This window comes from Vanacampus margaritifer, chromosome 13, assembly GCF_051991255.1.
Source record: "Vanacampus margaritifer isolate UIUO_Vmar chromosome 13, RoL_Vmar_1.0, whole genome shotgun sequence".
In the NCBI taxonomy this organism is placed as follows: Eukaryota; Metazoa; Chordata; class Actinopteri; order Syngnathiformes; family Syngnathidae; genus Vanacampus; species Vanacampus margaritifer.
Genome location: NC_135444.1, coordinates 3,560,057 through 3,578,824, shown reverse-complemented (window position 1 = coordinate 3,578,824; position 18,768 = coordinate 3,560,057). Strand labels below are relative to the sequence as shown.

Sequence of the window (18,768 nt, the reverse complement as noted above, 5' to 3'; positions counted from 1 at the left end):
CATTTAGCTCCGCAAATGTCCAAGGTTCAATTCAAAAAGACGTACAGTATATCATTTGTAAGCTGTAAGTGAAGAACTAGGTGTTCAATGACAAACCAACCAATAAATAATGCAATTTTAAAAACTCACATTGAAGGAGTGACAATTTTTGGTGTAATTACCGCATTTAGGACAATAGCGCTTCTGATCCTGATTAAAAACAGAAACACATTAGACTACAATAGAACTTAATTCCATTTCTCTATTACATCAAAAAATTCAAACCACAAACCAACTAGACTGCCAAGTGCAGGAATGTGACAAATACAACATTCTACTAATTATATTTTGGGTTCTGTGTATTGTAGTCATGTAAAGAAAACCAAACATACACTACATAATGTGCTCAAGAGTTCATGGGAAATTTATTATGTATTTTTTTAATCTGGAGTTTCCCCATAATGCTGGCAATCTTGACCATTTATTTTTATGCCTCAAATGTTCCAGAAAGCAGCTGTGGCCCAGATGATCAAGGGGGACAAGATACAGGATACCAGTCCAGACAGCCTTCTTGAATCATACAGTATACTGTATATTCCTGAAAATGACAATACGATGTAGGGGAGACTAGGGTAGTTTGACACATTTTTTTGCAGAATCATTACATAAAGGTAGTTTAGGTTTTTGATTGGACTAATATACAAATAGATATTTCGGGATGTGTTATCTTGGTAATATTGACTATTTGCACCTACGTCACGTGATTATGTGACTTCACCAGTGCTAGGGATGTAACGATAAAGGCAATATTGTGATATCGCAATATTAAAACTGACGTGACGTCTTGCGTCTTGATTGGTTTACTAGGTCATGCGGGTGGGGTTTATGGTAAGGTCAATTGAGTCACCAGCTCAACTTGTCGCTACCCATATTGCTCAATTTACCCCAAGACTACCATAATTAATTTATTATCCACCACAGTACATGGTACACTTTCATGCTAGTTTTAGCACCCAATTTTGCAACTCCTAACATTATCCTAACTTACGAATATAACAAATTCAAAACTCTGAACTTTGGTATTTGGACAATAATCATGAAAGTGATATAAAATGTCTTTTGTTTTGCTGTGACTTTGCTGTGATTTTTGGTGTGCATATTTTGTTCTGGCACTAGTAGTATTTTCATTTCTGTGTTACTTTGTGCTACTTGTACTTGGGATTATTTCCTACAGTTTTCACACCGACACAAATAATTGTGGTGGTGGAAGTGGCCAGTTCACAGCGGTGATCTGTGACCATCTTGGTCAACATTACATCATCTCAAAGTGGAGATCTTTTGGCAGTTCCATGAAATCATACTTTGCGCACTTGGATTTTCAGCTTGGACTTCAGAGACTATTTCTCCTTTCGCAATTTCTAAGACTGTGTAAGTACCTCTCCTGTACAGAATTTAAAGGAAATGAGGGGAGTCGCTTAGATTGACCGGGAAATAAGCCGGATGATGTGTTAGGGCCCATCATGTTTGCGGTACAGAAAAAAAAAAAGAAGAAACTTGTTCCAATGCTTTTCAAAGGAAGTTTTATTCATTTGTTAAAACCTGCCCCAAAACATGTTCACACTCATTTGAGAGTAGATCACACATGGAAAAGTTTGTGAGGATTATGCTTGACTGAGTGCATTGGTCTGGCTCATATGATTATAAGTGAATACGTCAACAATGCCTTCTGTAACTGCAATCTTTCACAAATTATTTTTCCTTTTTCCTGCACATTTAGTCACAGTGCATACTTATTCTTAGGATAGGAATAACTGTGTTCTAATCCCAAATGAGGCCATTATATTAAATTTTCACCTCTGTTGATTGATTGCATTAGTTTCCCAGAGCCTCTAACTTGACTTGAAGTTTCAAGGCAACAATCATACAGAGGTTATTGAGGTGGCTTGTGCATTCTGAGGCACTGAGTACAAGAGCAGACATGTTGAGGGCGGAACAGAGGAAAACGATCTCCTAGCCTGAGCGCCTGAGTCACCTGCTGCTGAAGATAAAAAGATTATGGCGCGATAAAACCTACATACTGTGGTTGAACTAACATAATTAACGTGGTTATTATGCAGCATTATTTGGAATAGAAAAACAGTACTTCTAAATGCACACCCTTAAAAACCAGTGCTTCCCAAACACTGTGCTACGGCAAATTAGTGTGATGAAGTAAAGGGTGTTTCATAAAATATGACAGAAACTACATGGTCAAGGTTAGGGATGTAACTAAATATTGAAAATCAATTTAATAATATTAAAATAAAATAAAATATATATATATATATTGATTTTAAGTATCAATTGGCAACGCCATGTTAACTGTTATGCCTTGCACAGTTTTCAGCGTTTTTATCCGGAGGGCACCTTTTGCGGATATTTGCTATTGTTCCTAGTAGCGGCGGATCTTTTTAGACACTAGTAAAAACTTGGTTAGATCGTTGCAAGTAGTCTTTAATATTTTTTTTTATATTTTAAGTTTTGTAAGTGGCTCCTTGTTTACTTAACCCATTAAGGCCTAAAGCGCTTGGCAAAACATGCCTCTAAAACCAATGGGTGACTTTTGAGTCACCCCGAAAACCTGAAGTTTTCCTGGAAATTCAACAATATTAAAAATAATTGATATCTCAGCTCCTGAAGCAGATAGAAACATAATTCCAAAAACATTTTAGAGCTTACACTTGTGGCGTTTACACAAACCTAAGTTTATTATTATAAACATTCCCCCCAAAAATGTAAATCAACAAACAAATGTCGCATCTGCGGGTATATTTACCTTCAACACTGGAGCACAGTTGTAATAACATCGGGGAATCGAGTGGTAATCATTTGTCGTCCATACCGTTACAAAGCCGTCAACATTTTCAACATTCTCATTGTCTACAAACATATTTCTTAATATTATGTCAATGTCGGACTGGTTACATTGATTCGAATTCCTCTCGTGCTGTCGTCAATCGCGTCATTTATTTAATAACTCCCGCGAATCTGCGTCAATTATAAACGCTCAAATTAAATTCCATGACATGCTATGAAGCCCACGTCACCCTATCGCGCATATTCTGATGCATTTCATCGGCGAAGAGACCAAGAATTGGTCAAAACACAACAAAATGACATATCCGCTCTCCCGGGTTTAAAGGGAGAAGAGCAAAGCTGCGCTCCCGGCTTTAACGGTAGAAGCGCGATCACGCACTCCCAGCCTTAATGAGCTAATGAGGTAATTTATCCTCTGTGTCTTTATTTCCTGTGGCCACTGTATCAGATTAATTACACTCACGAAATAGATGTCGCTGATGTAATGTCTTATTAGTCCAGAAGATGGACTCATTACATTTGTTGAACAGACATCTGTTAATTCTTTGGGAAGGAAAAACACGAATCGCTGGACAAAGCTGAGAACGTATTGAGAGGGCGGAATATTAACCTTAACCACTAAACACTGATAAGACAAAAATGTAGTTAAACAGTTTTTAATAAATGTACAAAAAATAACAAAGACAAAATGCAGATGTTAAAATAAAAACATTGAGTGATTGTAAAAATCTCAAATTATATACAATTTTATAAAACACTGCATCTTATTTATTTAGTACAATTGGTATATCTTTATTCACTCATCTATGCCAGTGGCATATATTGTCAGGCAGAACAATTAAATGCTCTTCCACTTGATGACATAAAGTACAACTACACAGTTATCCGACAGTTGCGTTCATACAAGAGAAGAGTAGCATGGCTCAACAAAGGTTTGGTATCCCTGCTAACCAATCGGATGGATCGTATTCATGCGATGTGCAAGTGAAATAATGTACCTATTTTCTTTAAGTTTCTCTAAGTTTTACCAATCTATTATTTATTTAGGATGGAGTGAGTTAGTCATGTCAGCCTTAGGTGCTGCACCCTTAATGAAAAATATATATTTCTGACGAATTTCAAAATGCTACGTACTTTGAGCTAGGTAGTCTTCTTCTCCAGAGAGTGCTGCAGAGCATACTGACAGGAGCAGGAGAAAGTTCCACCTAAAGGGCAGATGGAAACAAATTAAAATTGCATTTCTATTACAGTGAAAATGAGAACTGATGAGCAAAGGTATGTCCACTGTTCTATTTCTCTTTTTTTTTCACAGTGATTGAATGTCTCACTCTACCTCATGCAACCCTGTTATGCATATGATTAGAATAAGACAATTTTTCCTTAATATTTATGCAACTAAGTTTGTACTCTTGGTTAGCAGTAACAGCTAACTTCTACTCCTGAAATCATGTTGCTGTGATTAGAGTGACAGGGTTGTACTACATTAATTAACAGGGTTGAAATCGTAGATCTATAAATTGAGCCAATAAAGCCTTTTTAATAGTTTATTACTTTTTACTGATGAACATGTAGCAGAAAATCTGAAAAGTGAAGGTTTATTTTTTCAAGAATTTTGAATCCCAAATGTCCTCCATTTCTGTAATGACCCATATATACATGCTTCAAGGGCTGCTAATGCTTCAAGGGGTAGCCTCTGTAGGTAACACTGGAGGTGTAATTGCATTATCCAAGGATGTGGTCGAGTTGCTGAAGAGAAGCACGCGTAAGACTTTTGGTTAGTAAACAAATTGGTCTTAATAATCTGTTTTTAGTTGTTTCTGTGCCGTCAAAATATTGCTTCATGTAAAACCTATTAAACCAGTGGCATAAAATAGGTTGGTGATAGCTGATTTAGACAATACTTCATGATGACTCAGTTCTGATGACGCACAGGCAGAGTTACTATCCAAACAATTATAAATGCAACTAGTTGGAGACAGAGAAATATAATACCTGCACAACTGCATACATTAAAATCATTGCTTTCAGCATTCACATCCCATTTATTGCGAATAAGACATTCAAAAATTCACTCCCACTTGAAATGAAAAAACTGTTCATCTTATTCAAGTCACCTTAGGATCAATATTTAGCAAAAATTACAGTTTTCCTCTAAATAGTGCATATTAACTTGGGTTAGGGTTCCTGCCATTAATATTGGTCTAAATCATTCAATACCATTCAACATAACTCCATATCTTTCAATAACATTTCACTTGATTCAATATGATTCCACACCTATTGTTTCATTCAGCATTCACACACAATTTCTCCAGAAATTGCTAGTTTGTTATTTGATTTCATTATTAATACTATGTCTTTAATCATTGTTTATGTATTTTGTATTGCTTTATTTTTAACGTTTATGAACCGCTGGAAGATTACATTTTGCACATTGCAAGAGCTAATGGGTGTCACGGGTTTGTGATGGTGGACACAAATGCAGGGAAGCACGATACAAGACAGGGATAGAAATAAACCTAAAGTGGTTATTCAAACGAAGACAAGGTGAGTTAGCAACTTTTACTTGATGTGGCTGGACTGGCCTTGACAGGACTGGACTGGACTCAGCGTGATGTGAATGGACTGGACTTAAGACTGGACTGGGTTGGTCCTGGCGTGGCGGGACTACTGGACTTGACGTGACATGACTGAACTGAGCTTGATGGACTGGGTCATTTTGAAATGCTACGTGATCGTTTAGTTTATGCATATATTCCATTATGCCTTGGCTGTTGGCATAGATATTTATAAATAGATAGCTGTCATGTTGAAAGAAGTCCCGCAATGGTCTCTATGTGCATCATAGCTTCATATCTGAAGTTGGTAACAAACCAAACCGCGTCAAAATCGCTATATTCATAAACTTTTGGACCCAAACAAATCCAAACTCTAATAAATAAAATTTTATTTCATTTTATGTATTTATTTTATTACTGGACCACGGGGAATAATCACCATTAGTGATATGATGTAACCTAACTCTTCTATTTAACACTCAACTGTATTGTTTTTTGGGTGAGAGGGCAAAAGTTTGCATCATGGCATGTTTTCTCGGTTCCTCCTGGATTAAGTACAGCTGCATAGATGAAGACCCTCAACAAACAATGAGACAACTCAATCATCATAATACTTTCTGAAGTTACATCATTTACCACCTTTTGAACTAAAACTGTGCATTTATTTAACCACAATGATGTACAAACGTACATCCAAGAATGGATAATATTGGCCACAAATGCAATGACCTGACAATGCAAAAGTATTCTTTACACACACAAAACTACCAGCATCATCACAGCAAATAGAAAACAGTCATTCTAATCTCAATTACAATAATAAAAAAAATTATATAAATACTAGACCATGAGTGATAAATGTTAAAATAGATTGTAATCAATAGTTTTTTTTCTCTCTGTTGATTATTTTACTGTTCCATTAATTCATGTATATTATTCGCAGATATTTATCAGAAGAACACAGATTTTTGGAGGAGTTGTGGCATAGAAGAGTTATGAATGCATGGATGTAACTCAATTTTCTCCACAGTGGAACCCTGCATACTTGTCTTGCACCCACGGATGCACCTAACTGTAGATGTCACTGCACTCCATTCAGATGCTCCAAGGGATACACTCCATCTCTAAGTCCTCATTTCACCACTTAGCTCCTTAAGTATAATGTAAACAACCAGAAGAGGCCCATTGTAGTGTTAAAGATGTTTCTGTGCAGTGCACAATCAAATTGTTGATGCGTCATCGACTGCAAACTACAAACAGAAGCGCTGCAGCTAAAGCTAAAGACATTGACACCTCATTCAATATTGTTAATAAATTAACAATTTCTTTAAGATAATGCACTTAATGCTGCACTCTTCAAATTCACTTGTAACCTGATTTTTTAAATCTCCAGTCTCACTGTTGACTAAACATCTTTGGAACATGTACAGTATGTGATACATGAAATGAGTCAATAACTGCAAAAAGGTCATTGTGACTGAGTCCATTATTCAGACACGTCCCATGTAATATTCACTGTTTACATTCACTAAAGTCATGCCTAACTAGCGCAACCGCACAGCAAATCAAAGCTCTCCACATTTTAAAATCTGGAAAAAAATATTTAAATGAGTGAGGGTAAAATTTCCATTACCCTAACCCAAAAGCCAAGTTTTAATGTTGCTTTGAAAAGGGGGGGGCCTGCTTTACCGGGCATTTGTAATGTAATTCAGCATACTCTGAACATTTAGACTAAATCAATCATGCTGACAACCATGGAAGCTGCTGACACAATGTGCAGTGGCTCCTGGCAAATTGTGGGATGACGACACTGGGACAAAATTTTAAAAAGGCTGTTTTGCTCTTTCCCCGCAAAACAAATGGGTAAGTCCCATCGCTCACGGTCTGCTCCTTAAGCTGCCGTGTGATAGTGGCAAACAGCACGGGTGCTGCCTGACAAACTTTCACTGTCTTAGAGAAGCAACTCTTAAGAAACAAGAGTTTGTGTGGCCCAATATTTGGCAGACAGCTTCAGACAAACACGCATGTTTGTTTTCCCTCACTTAAGGGACGGAAAGAGAAGCACAAGCAGAAAGGGATGAAGAGAGGGAAAGCATTGTGTGAGAATGGAAATGCATGTAATTGCAAAAACACACTATAACCTGTTCTCCATCAAAAATGTAGTCAGGCATCCATGTCCGGAAACACAAACATTTAATCCAAAGTATGAAAAGACAACAGAAAAAAAACAGCATGTGGTAATACAATAATTTATCTGCTGAGAGGGGAATGAAGAAAGGAAATTTCTCTTCGTTCTAAAGACTTCAAATGGGAACGAAAGCTAAATATAATAATTCAATAATAAAAAATAAAATTCCCTTTTGGACTGTCAAGGGGGACCGTCTGATGCTGATTCAGACAACCTTTCTTTCTGTCACTGTTAAGAGTTATTTAAGGAATCCTTGAACACCCCTCACCCCCCACCCACCGAGATCAAGCACTTTCTATAAGGTAGAAAGGTGGTAGAAATAGCCACACAACCAAAATGTGCTGGCAAACTTTCTGTCTCAGGGTGACAGGAAAAAACGTTGAACCATAAAACATGTCAACAGTAATTCTGTCATTTGAATGAGGAAATGAATGGCAGTAAGTCTTTATTAAAAGTAAGTGACATGCATCCCAGTCCTTGCACTGAAAAAAAGACAAAGCTCCCCAAACACTGTTCTGTTGACTGAGGGAAATGTCACTATGTGGAGAGTGGGTGTCATGTCAAGACTATAAATAATCACAATTTAGAACTTGCCCAATCCACAACAGTCATGTGTCTTTCTCCCAACAAATCAACTTTGATCCTCAACAATGGTTCATTCAGCCATGCAGGCACAAGATGGAGAGGACAGGGCTTGAATTAATTTGGCAAATGAGCAAAGTTCCATCTACAACTGCCATAAGGAAAAGGAAATGCATTTCTTAATTTTGTTGTTGTTGTATTTCTTAAATTTACAATGATACAGTGCTGCTCAAAAGTTTGTGAAACCTGCAGGCATGGTCAGACTTTTTGTATAGAATATTAAAATAACCTTATTAAATGTTTAGTCACATCCAAATCTACAATTCTGACATTGAAACTAATGGATTTGAACAAAAAGAATGATAATATTGTCATTCATTCTTGAACAAAAGTTCTTGATTTAAGAAAAACTCAGATTTCATGGGTGCAAAAGTATGTGAACCTCTCACTTAATCGTCCAAACACTTTCTTTAGTGATTTATTGGTCTTTCACATCTACTTTGGGGGAATTTTTGCCACTCTTCCTTGCAAAATACAGCCAATTGAGAGAGGTTGGATGGGCGTCTAGCATAAACTGCCCGCTTTAAGTCCCGCCTCAGTATTTTGAAAGAATTTAAGTCAGGATTTTGACAGGGCACATCCAGAACATGAATCTTGTTGTTCTTCAGACATTCCTTGGTTGTATTGCTGGAATGTTTTGGATTATTGTCATGTTGCATGATCCATCTTCTACCAGGCTGTAACTTCACAAAGGACGTTATGTCCCAGGATTTCACAATATTCCTCTGAATTTATGATTCCCTGGACTATTTGGAGTTGTCCAGGTCCTGAGGATGAAAAGCCAACCCAGAATTCAACATTCTCACCACCCTGCTTTACTGTAGGGTGAAGGTTCTTTTGCTGGCAGTGTTGACTTTTCACAGAAGCGACTTCCAAAAAGCTTCAGTGTTGTCCAGGTACTCTCTGGCAAAGTTGAGATAGACAGCTTTGTGCTTTTTTGTGAGCAGAGGCTTCTACCTCTTTCATTTTTCTTGTGGTTCTTGCTGATATTTTTAGAAGGTCGTCCACTTCTAGGCAGGATTGTAGTAATTTTCAGTGTTCTCTAGTTGCAGATGATGTGCTTGCTTCACAGTGGAATGATGAAGCTCAATTTTTTTAGATGACTATATAGCTTTCTCCAGACAAATGTGCTGTCACTACCCATTTCTTGAGGTCCCCTGAGATTTCTCTTCCTCTCAGCATGACTGACCTGTATGGGTTCACCTGGGTAAGACTAAAGTGATGTTGTTTTGTCTCTGTTTCAGTCAGTGATGCACAATTTCTTCGCTAAACCTCTCTCATTTCATTGGTCCATTTCAGTGGTTAGTTTAGCTACCAATTTGTCCTACCTGACTGCTTGTTTTAAGCAATGCAGCTCAGGGTTCTCTTACTTTTGCACCTACATGAATTGACTCAAAACTCTTTTTAATAAAGTTTTGAATAAACAATTGATAAAAAAAAACAATGCATTGAAATTATAAACCTACACCTGTTATTTTATATAAAATGTAATGGTTCAGATTGAACAACAAAATCAGGTTGAAACAATTGGAAATTCAAATTGCTCAAGAGGTTCAGAAACTTTTGAGCAGCACTGTATGTCTCCACGTTTAAATTGGCCTACAACCAAACACATCATTAGTGACAGAAAAGTATTAAAAGTTGTTTATGTATCAAAACAATTTAAAATTGTTCAACATCTACTATAGGAGTATGGGAGAGGTACACATATGGGGCCCTATTTTCGTTCCCAATGAAAGTCTAATTGTGTGCATGATGTGGAATTTTCTTTTTTGGTATTTTCGTAGACTATGTGCATGTACAATTGGGCGTAACAGGGCGTTTGCACCGTTGTTTACAATTGTAGGATAGAACATAGCCTTTTTCCGGCCAATCGTAGCAACATCTCTCATTTGCATTAAAATCGGGGCGGCCGGAGTGCACGCCAGCCTTGAGTGTGACACCTCCCTCTACCCTGACAATGATTCAGAGGGAGTGTCCCACGCAGCTATATTTGTAAATGAAATAGATGACATCCACCACACACGAAGGACTCTCTCTAAATTGAGATGATGCAGCTGCATGTAATATCCTTTAAAGCAATGAACACAACAATAGAACGCTAAATCTGTCTGCCTTTGCCTCTATCAATTCCACCAAAATCACGTAACACCACCTCTGCGTCTAGTTAGATCTGGTTTCCCAGAGTATAAAATCTTTGTCTACTTTTTGTCAACAAATTGGAGATGCGCAGGGTTTTCCACCGTATTTGCTTGCCACCTCCAGCCTGAGTGACTGATAATGAATGAATGCTTTAACATGATAATAGTCATATTCTTATTGAAACTATTATTCTTATAATTGAAACATGGAATTATTATATGTTGCTTGTAAAAAATTAAAGCGAGTCAGTTGAATTTACCGAATACATACATGTCATGGCACATGGTCAGGATCTAATTTCTTGTCCCTGATTGTAAAACGGCCGCAGGTGTGCGGGACGATAATGGTATCGGTCACCCTTGTGAGTACCGATACCTTAAAAGAAGATACCTGGTATACCTCTGTCTCAATTTGAGCCTGGAAACACCCTGATGCGCCATGATCGCCGCAGCTTGTAGTGCTGGAATGCACATAGTGGATGTGCACTCTTGAATTCTTTAAAGGTGTACGTTGCACAATTTCATTTTTTTGAGTTTCATTTTTCCGCCACACGTGGCAGTAGCTATTCAAAGTTGAGCATTGAGCAGCTTAAATGTTTAAAGTAGTTTCAATGAATAATGTGTTTTTTGCCATGAGCCGTCTTTCTAATTAGGTCCTTGGGCTCTATTCTCGTGCCCAGTGCATGTCTGGTGCAAGGCATGGTGTAACTGTGATTAGGGGCAGGCAAGACCAAATGTTGGTATTTTCACAGACCCCAGTGCAAGCAGGTGCAGTGTGTCACATTTTTAAAACCCTCTGAAGGCAGGTGTCGCAGATTTGGATAAACTAAATACTAATACCCTAATTAATCCACTTTTATATGAGCCTTTTTTTAAAACTCAGAAGTACCACTGCAGAACTTCGTTGTGCATTAGCAACAGTTCACTAGATTGCGAGCTCTCTCACTTTCAACATGTCTGCCTTCTTGGATTCACTCAAATGGATTTTGTAGGCATCAATTTAATGTAAGTATCATTGTCAATCTCCTTTATTTTGAGCCCAATACTGCATAAAATGAGTCATGAAAATATAGAGAAAAGAGTATATGCCATTTTGTAGGTTTTATGTCCTCTAGGTTTTCCCCAAGGATTAGCTCTATTTCATTGTTGCAAATTTGCAACGTGTGGCTGGACATGTGCCAATGGATGCCCCATGACATACTAGTTTGCCTGTATTTTGAGCAATTTTTTTTCTACACAATAAATTCTGTAGAGTAAATTTGATTCTATTTAGAGTAGGACCAAATAGACTCCGTTTTAGAGTAATATTTACACTTAAAAGAGAGTAAAATGAAGAATTGAAAAAAATAATAATAAAAGTCACTCAAGGGTTGAGGAACGGAGTTACGACCTTCAGCTTGGGATCTAGAATCTACTCTCTGAACCATGCAGCTCCTGCTGTATACAGTATTAGTGCAGGGAGTCCTCTAGCTACGTTGTACGCGACCTACATCGTTTCGACTTTACTGCGCCTGTGCCTCGTCCGTAGCACCTTCTTTTTCCTTGATTCCCCATAGTATTCACACCATTTTAAAGTTATTGTGTTGTTGTTACCTCCAGCAATGGACGTCCATCGAGCAGGTCTGCTTGCCATGTGGCGCGTCACATTTTTCGTGTTTAAGTTTGAATTAGTCGTCAGCAATGAATGTCCGTGTGGAAACACGAAATATTGGTTACCACTCTTCCAGGTAGCGCAAATATGTTTTGTTTTTTTATTACTGTACAAAGTATTTTGATGTAAATATAGACTTTAACGGTGAAATCCAATTTAAGTTGAAATTCGGGTTACATCGCTAGCGTAGGATCGGAACTCGGCTGTAACTCGAGGACTCCCTGCATATCGCTCGTGTCAGCTGGAATATTCTTAACTCCAAGACCAAAAACATCGGACCAGAAACAATGTTTTTGCTCTTCTCTTGGAGATACGCAAACAGTAGGAGGGGCATAGCTCAGGTGGTAGTGTGGCATCTCCCAAACTGAAGGTCACGAGTTAGTTCCTCAACCCTTGAGTGAGTTTTTTTCCAATTCTTTATTTTATTCTCTTCCAAGTGTAAATATTAGCCTGCTCTAAAACTGAATCTATTTGGTCCCACTCTAAATAGATTCAAATTTACTCTACAGAATTTACTGTGTAGGGTTTGTTTCCTATCACCAGTGTTTACTTATTACGTTGATATGTCAATTATGATATACCCTATGGAAAATGAAATAATTTAGGGTAAAGTTACAACACTATCAGAGGCAGATTTGATCAAAAGCAATGGCATAATACGGTGTTCATTTGACCGTGCAGTAAGCAACACCGATGTAGCCCAAATTCCATGGAACATAGTATATTAGTATAGATCTTCCTAGGACCGAAAGCTTTTTTTTAATCAAACTATCTTACAGAATACTCTCTTTGCAGGATTTGTGGTGTGTTATAGCAAGCCGATGAATATTTTATTCAGTCAAGAAAGCCATTGAAATGATTTGCCTTCCTGATGGGCTTTATCTGCACACAACCCATTTCAGACAATGAAATTGGTTATCCAGATTTTGAGGAAACTCTTGAAGCACATGACTCTGACTTCAGCCTTGATGATGATGATGAGCCACTGGTAGCAATACCAAGAGCAAATCTTAACAAGCTTGATTTTGTAATTCATAGCGTACAAGGCAAAGCAGACATTGACACTGAGGTCCCAGATGACGATGAACCTCAGCCAGGTCCAGCTCCAGTCAACACCATATTCACACAATATTCAGTTTTCAGTGTTAAATTACCACAGCGGGCCAATGTTTAAATTTTGCAACATCCCAGAATTCATTGTATAAGGTTCCGCCCCCTTTTCCCCAAAAATCTGAACTGTATACTCCATATGATATTTTTCCCCAAATATCTGATTTTTCCTATTAAATTTGTTTTGAGCCACAGAGGGTTAAAGGGTGTTTTGCAAAGGAACATGGCCAACGTATTTTCACTCGAAGTGTCTCTTCTCGTTCTCTTTTTTTGCGCGCAGCTGTGCTGTCTATGAATATAGAGACCCTACCTACGAGAAAGTCCCTTACTAGAGCAAAAAAATGAAAAAGGTAATTAAAACAACAGCTCTCGAGGTTTGTATACCATGTACTGCATTGTTATCTTTTCAACCACAACCAAAAACACCAAGCAACTGATCTGTAGCCAGTATATCGTTTATGTGTTTTCACATTAACACCAGAATGCTGATGCCGAACGCCGATGTCTAATGACTTGATACTGCGGAAGCAATAATGGCCAACATATTTTTGATTTCTTTTGCACTGTTTGGTAGACTTGTGATGGCTTTTGTCAAAACTCCCCATCAACTATTACACTCAACATTATACTAGACATTAAACAAAATAGACAAAAATAGATGGATGGATTTTCTGTATCTTTAGTACAGTAGTTAATTCTTAAGCCAATGTTCCCTCTAGATTGGTGTCTGGAGTCAAGAGGTCAGTGCAGACCAGAGTAAAGATTGACTCAGTCCACAAGACAGCATGCAGACAAATGGCTGTGAGTAAACTTACAGTGGTCTTTATTGGTTTACCCTTTTGCTTTTACGGCTGGACTTGCAGATGTTAGAAGCCTTAAATTAGGTCACAGAAATAGACCAAAGTCGATTGTACATATACCTATGCGCAGAAAGTGAGCATACAGGCAGCAAAAGGTGTTCGAGCTGTGATCACTGAATGCATGATTTATCAAGGACTAGTGTTTATTTTAATCTGATCTTAAAAGTGCATTACATACATCTTAATGCAGTTTTGCCTGGATGTTTTTTTTAATTAAAAGAATGAGTGGGAAAAAAACACTATCCAGTATTTGATTTTGATTTGATTTCTCTTTTCAAAAGGGCACATTGCGCACTGCAGAATGAAACAAACAAAAATCACAAACTTACAGCAATTTTATCTTAAGATCACTAAATTTGGAAATTTAACATTTTAATTGCTTGCATACAAATAGTTGGGCTATGCAGTGCCTGCCCACCATCCAGGGTTAAAATTAAATAGTCAAGTACTGTATTCTTTTGTTATCAGTACATTTATGAGAGTGTGTCGTTGAGCGAGCCAGTCAGAATTTCCGTTCTTCTGTTATGCAACAGTGCAGCTTTACATGATAGCCGCCCCACACACAACATATTGTAGTTCTCCGCCTGTGACCTGAGAGCTAAACTGATCCTGGCCAGTTTCAAGATAAAACAAAAATGACCTATGTCTGCAAAAGTATGTCAAAGCATAGTTTTTAACTTGGAGTTAAAAGCATTCACAACTGGGGCTGACTTCTGCTGGCAGCTAATTCAAATTGCGTGCAGCGTGACAGCTAAATGTTGCTTCACCGTATTTGCTTTGAATTAAGTGGCACATATGTGATTGCTTGGTGAATTCAGTGGGGGTAGGAGTTTATTTGTGTTTGCCCATGTGTCAACTGCACTCACCACACACATGGATCTGTCCATTGGTTGACAAGGGTAATAGGTGATGGAGTGCTACTCCACAATGAAAATACAATCCATACTATGCTCCAACTCATCATCGTAACAAAATCCATATACTCACCACTGGATTAGCGGTATATTGGTCAAGCTGATCAATGGCTCACTTTAATAAGACTGGGTTTCACCATCAAAACAGGCTAATATCACAACAAAAATATGGTGTTTCATTCTTGATCCTTGGATTACTTTTATAAACGCATGTCACAGATATATCATTCAACCACCTGGCTACAGCTTTTAAATCAGGGGTGTCAAACTCATTTTAGTGTAGGTGCCATGTTCACACAAATTTGATCTGGGACCGGACCATTATGTCTGTGGTATAATAAGCTATAAATAACGGCAGGTCAAAAATATTTCCTGTTTTTTCAGTCCAAATAATTACAAAGTACAGCACATTATAAAAAATCTTCACAGAATAATCTGACATTTCTTAACAAAAATAAATCATTTTTTTCCATCAAATCCAGAGGAACAACCAAATTTCAGAATGTCATTTAAGTAGTCGTCAGTGTGCCTTCCAGTGGATTGAATTAGCAACAATGGTTAATTTTAGTGGGGAAAAACTGCAGTTTGTGTTCTGTCCCCACGGGCCAGATCAGAGCCCCTGAAGGCCTGTCAAAGCCACAAACCAAACAGGAACACCGCAAAGCAAGGAAATTATGACGACAGGACATGGCATGGCTGTATATTTGACAATCCTGTTTTAAAATGTAAAAAAAATTTTTAAAAAAATGCCCTTAATTTAAACTCTGACAATGTCTGAGGCTGAACACAGATCACACTGAGCCTGTACTTTGCTCAAAAGCGCTTCAGAAGTGCTCAGGAAGTGGCCTCTCTCCAATTCCAATAACCATTGACTTTCAATGACAGACTTGAACCTGCTATCTTTCAGGCCAAAGATGAGCACATTTTAACAAGAAAGTCAACATTGTACATGCGCCTCTTGACCTCCTGCAATAAAGTCAACTGAATGGTTCGGATAGGTCCTATCTTGCTGTGTTGTGTCACTGACAGCAAAGTAGCAGCAATGCCCCTAACAGTGGTTGATTGTCTAAAGCTCAAGAGCCAGTAAACCACTGATGCATACACACTAAACTCTAAATTCAAAGAAGGCTGGCTGCTCAGTCAACTCACTTCTCATGTTCACTCAGAAGGAGCAAAAACAAGAATTGTGATCATTTCAAGTCTACTTTATTGTCAAGAGGTAATCTTTCCTCTGCTGAGAGTGCAGAGAGAGTTAAAGGAACGCATTGTTTAAAAAAAAAAAAAGAAAAAAGACAAAAAAAACTTTTGCTCACATCTGGAGAGAATTCATAACAGAGTACTGTATTGGCGATTTGGAATACAAGTACAATGTAGTTCCAGACATTGCAAGGTCCACTATCAATTAAATAAGGAAGGGGGGGGTTGGTTTATTCTGGATATCAATATTGCACACTGCTGTGATGACTGTTCTGGAAAGCGTTTTACTGCTCTTCTTTTTTTACAACTCCTCTTTGACATCTATCAGTGGCATGCTGAATAAGCACTTTTTCTTTAAAGCATTATGGATACCCAGAGTGCGCATGAACCTCTGCAAGGGTTTTCTTATAATAGTTTTTCTAATATTTTATAGCTAACTGTATACTGTAAATGCAAATAAAAATCATTAAGTGGAAGTCATTAGGAAACAGTGAGCCCATGACCTCAAGGTTTTAAAATAAAGCTGTTTTGGAGCTACATACAGTAAAATGAATGGTTTAGTCCGTTATAGTGTTGAACTGGTTAAATTGAGTCTCGTAAGCGCATGAAGTTGAACCATGTTCAATCACTTGGCAGCCTTTCAGGGAAATATGCCAACAAACGAGCAGAATAATGTTTCCAATTACACAAGCACTAACCATGAGCCTGTCGCGTAAACACTTTCAAACACTCATAATATGACATCTGCGTGCTAGTTAAGCAAAAGCACATGCACTTACGTTGCTGCCGCGGAAACGTGTCCACTCCTTGTCCGTTGAGCTCCTAAATGCATTTGTATGCATTTGTCCAGGCAGCAGAAATCTGGATGAAAACAGAATCGCACTCTAAAGGATACCTTGTCATGGGCTAACCCTTTGGAAGCAGCCAAGGGAAGCTTCAAGTGGTCGGAGGAGTAATGTTACTGCCAGCTCAGAGATTGCTCATCGTGTGATTGTCCACAAGAGCTCGCTTGCTGCCTCTCTGCCGGCTCCCTTTTGCGCCAAAGCGCTAATGGCGCGCGCACTGCTTCTAGATCCAAACTGGAGACGCGCAGTGGTTGCACACACACACACACACACACACACAAACACACACACACGTAGCAGGTCCGACTGTCGATGTGTTCCCTTTGCATTCACAGAGCACCCCGACGCCTTCTGAACTGAGGCTTCTTCTCTACAAGCTGTGCGCTAGCTGCGCGTCTTTACCTCCAGGCGTTGGTTTGTGCTATGTGCCTTGACTTGCACTGATGAGACAGACAGCATTCAGCTCAGCACAACTCCTACTTACCAGCTGCTGGTGTTGGATTTCACCAAGTTCTGCCTTGTGACATCACGGATAGAATTTTGGCATGTGCGCAATATGGACACAATTTTGGCATGTGCGCACACATACCATAGCCTACATATTCGGAGCTCTATAAATATATTTGTCTTCAGGGTATACAGACTTAAAAAAAAGGGGCGGGGGGGGGGCTAGATCTGTGATTGTTTTAACAGTAATGAAATTAGATGTGAAGGATGAGCTTCTCAGAGGTGCGAATATGTTGTATTTATTGGATTGGAATCTGAATGAATTATTTTGACTACACTTAAACTGGGGATTTTGCACATTGGGTTTTCTACTATGTTAGCCTCTAAAACAAAATGTTGGATATCAGCTTTCGCTATGAAAACAAATTGTCCTTTCATTAATATAAAATTGCCATAAATGACTTTGGTCATCATTTATTTGTGGTCGTTTTACAATCAGGAAGTACATGGAGTCCTCAAGTTACGGCGAAGTTCCATTCCTACGCTGGAGATCTAACCCGAATTTATCTAACTCGGATTTCCCTGTTCAAGTCAATATTCACATTAAAATACTTTGTACAGTAATAAAAAAAAAAAACATTTTTGCGTGACGCTAATTCAAACTTAAACACTGAAATGTGACGCGCCTGATGGCAAGCCGACCTGCTGACGGATGTCCGTTGCTGCCTGGAGGTAACAACAACACAATTTTTTATAACTTTAAAATGGCGTGATTACTGTGGGAATCAAGGAAAAAGAATGTGCTACGGACGAGACACGGGTGCCGTAAAGTCAAAATGATGTAGGTCACGTACAACGTAACTCGAGGACTCCCTGTATAAACGAGAAGAAAAGATAATTGCAATTTCAACCCCCAAAAAATGCTATATGGGGAAACAATTATCTATCATTTTTCGATGGGGGATTTTATGTACTAGTAGTATTGGTACTTGGTATCGGTATCTGTGACTATTCAAGAGTTGAGTACTTGCACTGGTATCTGTCTGGGGGGAAAAAGTGCTTATGAAAAACATCCCTACTAATTACTAACTACTAGCAGCATAGAAAATGGATGTATGAATATTTGCTGGTCCATTCATGGATCAAAAATGTTGTGAAGTTCCTTCCTAGAGAACAGTAAGTTGTGCAAGAAGAAGCCTACTGAAAACATTGAGCAATTTATCATGTGCAAAAATTTAGGAATGGTCAAAATAAGTTTGTCATGGTGCATTTTACCTTCGCCCAGGAGCTTAATTCCCCTATTTTTTTGTCAGATGAAGGCAAGAGAAGCAAGGTGGTGTGTGCCCTGAGCTGTTTGGCAGTTCTGTGTCTTGCTTGGGG

The 18,768-nt window shown here is 38.3% G+C and overlaps 1 protein-coding gene across 2 annotated transcripts in view; it reads right to left on the bottom strand.

The window, feature by feature from the left end:
* col24a1 (collagen type XXIV alpha 1) overlaps nucleotides 1-17,407 on the bottom strand; it is a 129,240-nt gene extending 111,833 nt beyond the window's left edge. Inside the window, exons 1-2 of one of the 2 annotated variants that reach the window (XM_077584106.1) lie at nucleotides 16,876-17,407; nucleotides 3,970-4,040 (exon numbers count right to left, since the gene is read on the bottom strand). In XM_077584106.1, coding sequence (XP_077440232.1) covers nucleotides 3,970-4,040; nucleotides 16,876-16,928 — 124 coding nt within the window. In that variant the 5' untranslated portion in view covers nucleotides 16,929-17,407. The remainder of the gene's footprint in view (nucleotides 1-3,969; nucleotides 4,041-16,875) is intronic. The other variant, XM_077584105.1, reaches the window with a different exon arrangement.
* Nucleotides 17,408-18,768: the final 1,361 nt, after the last annotated feature.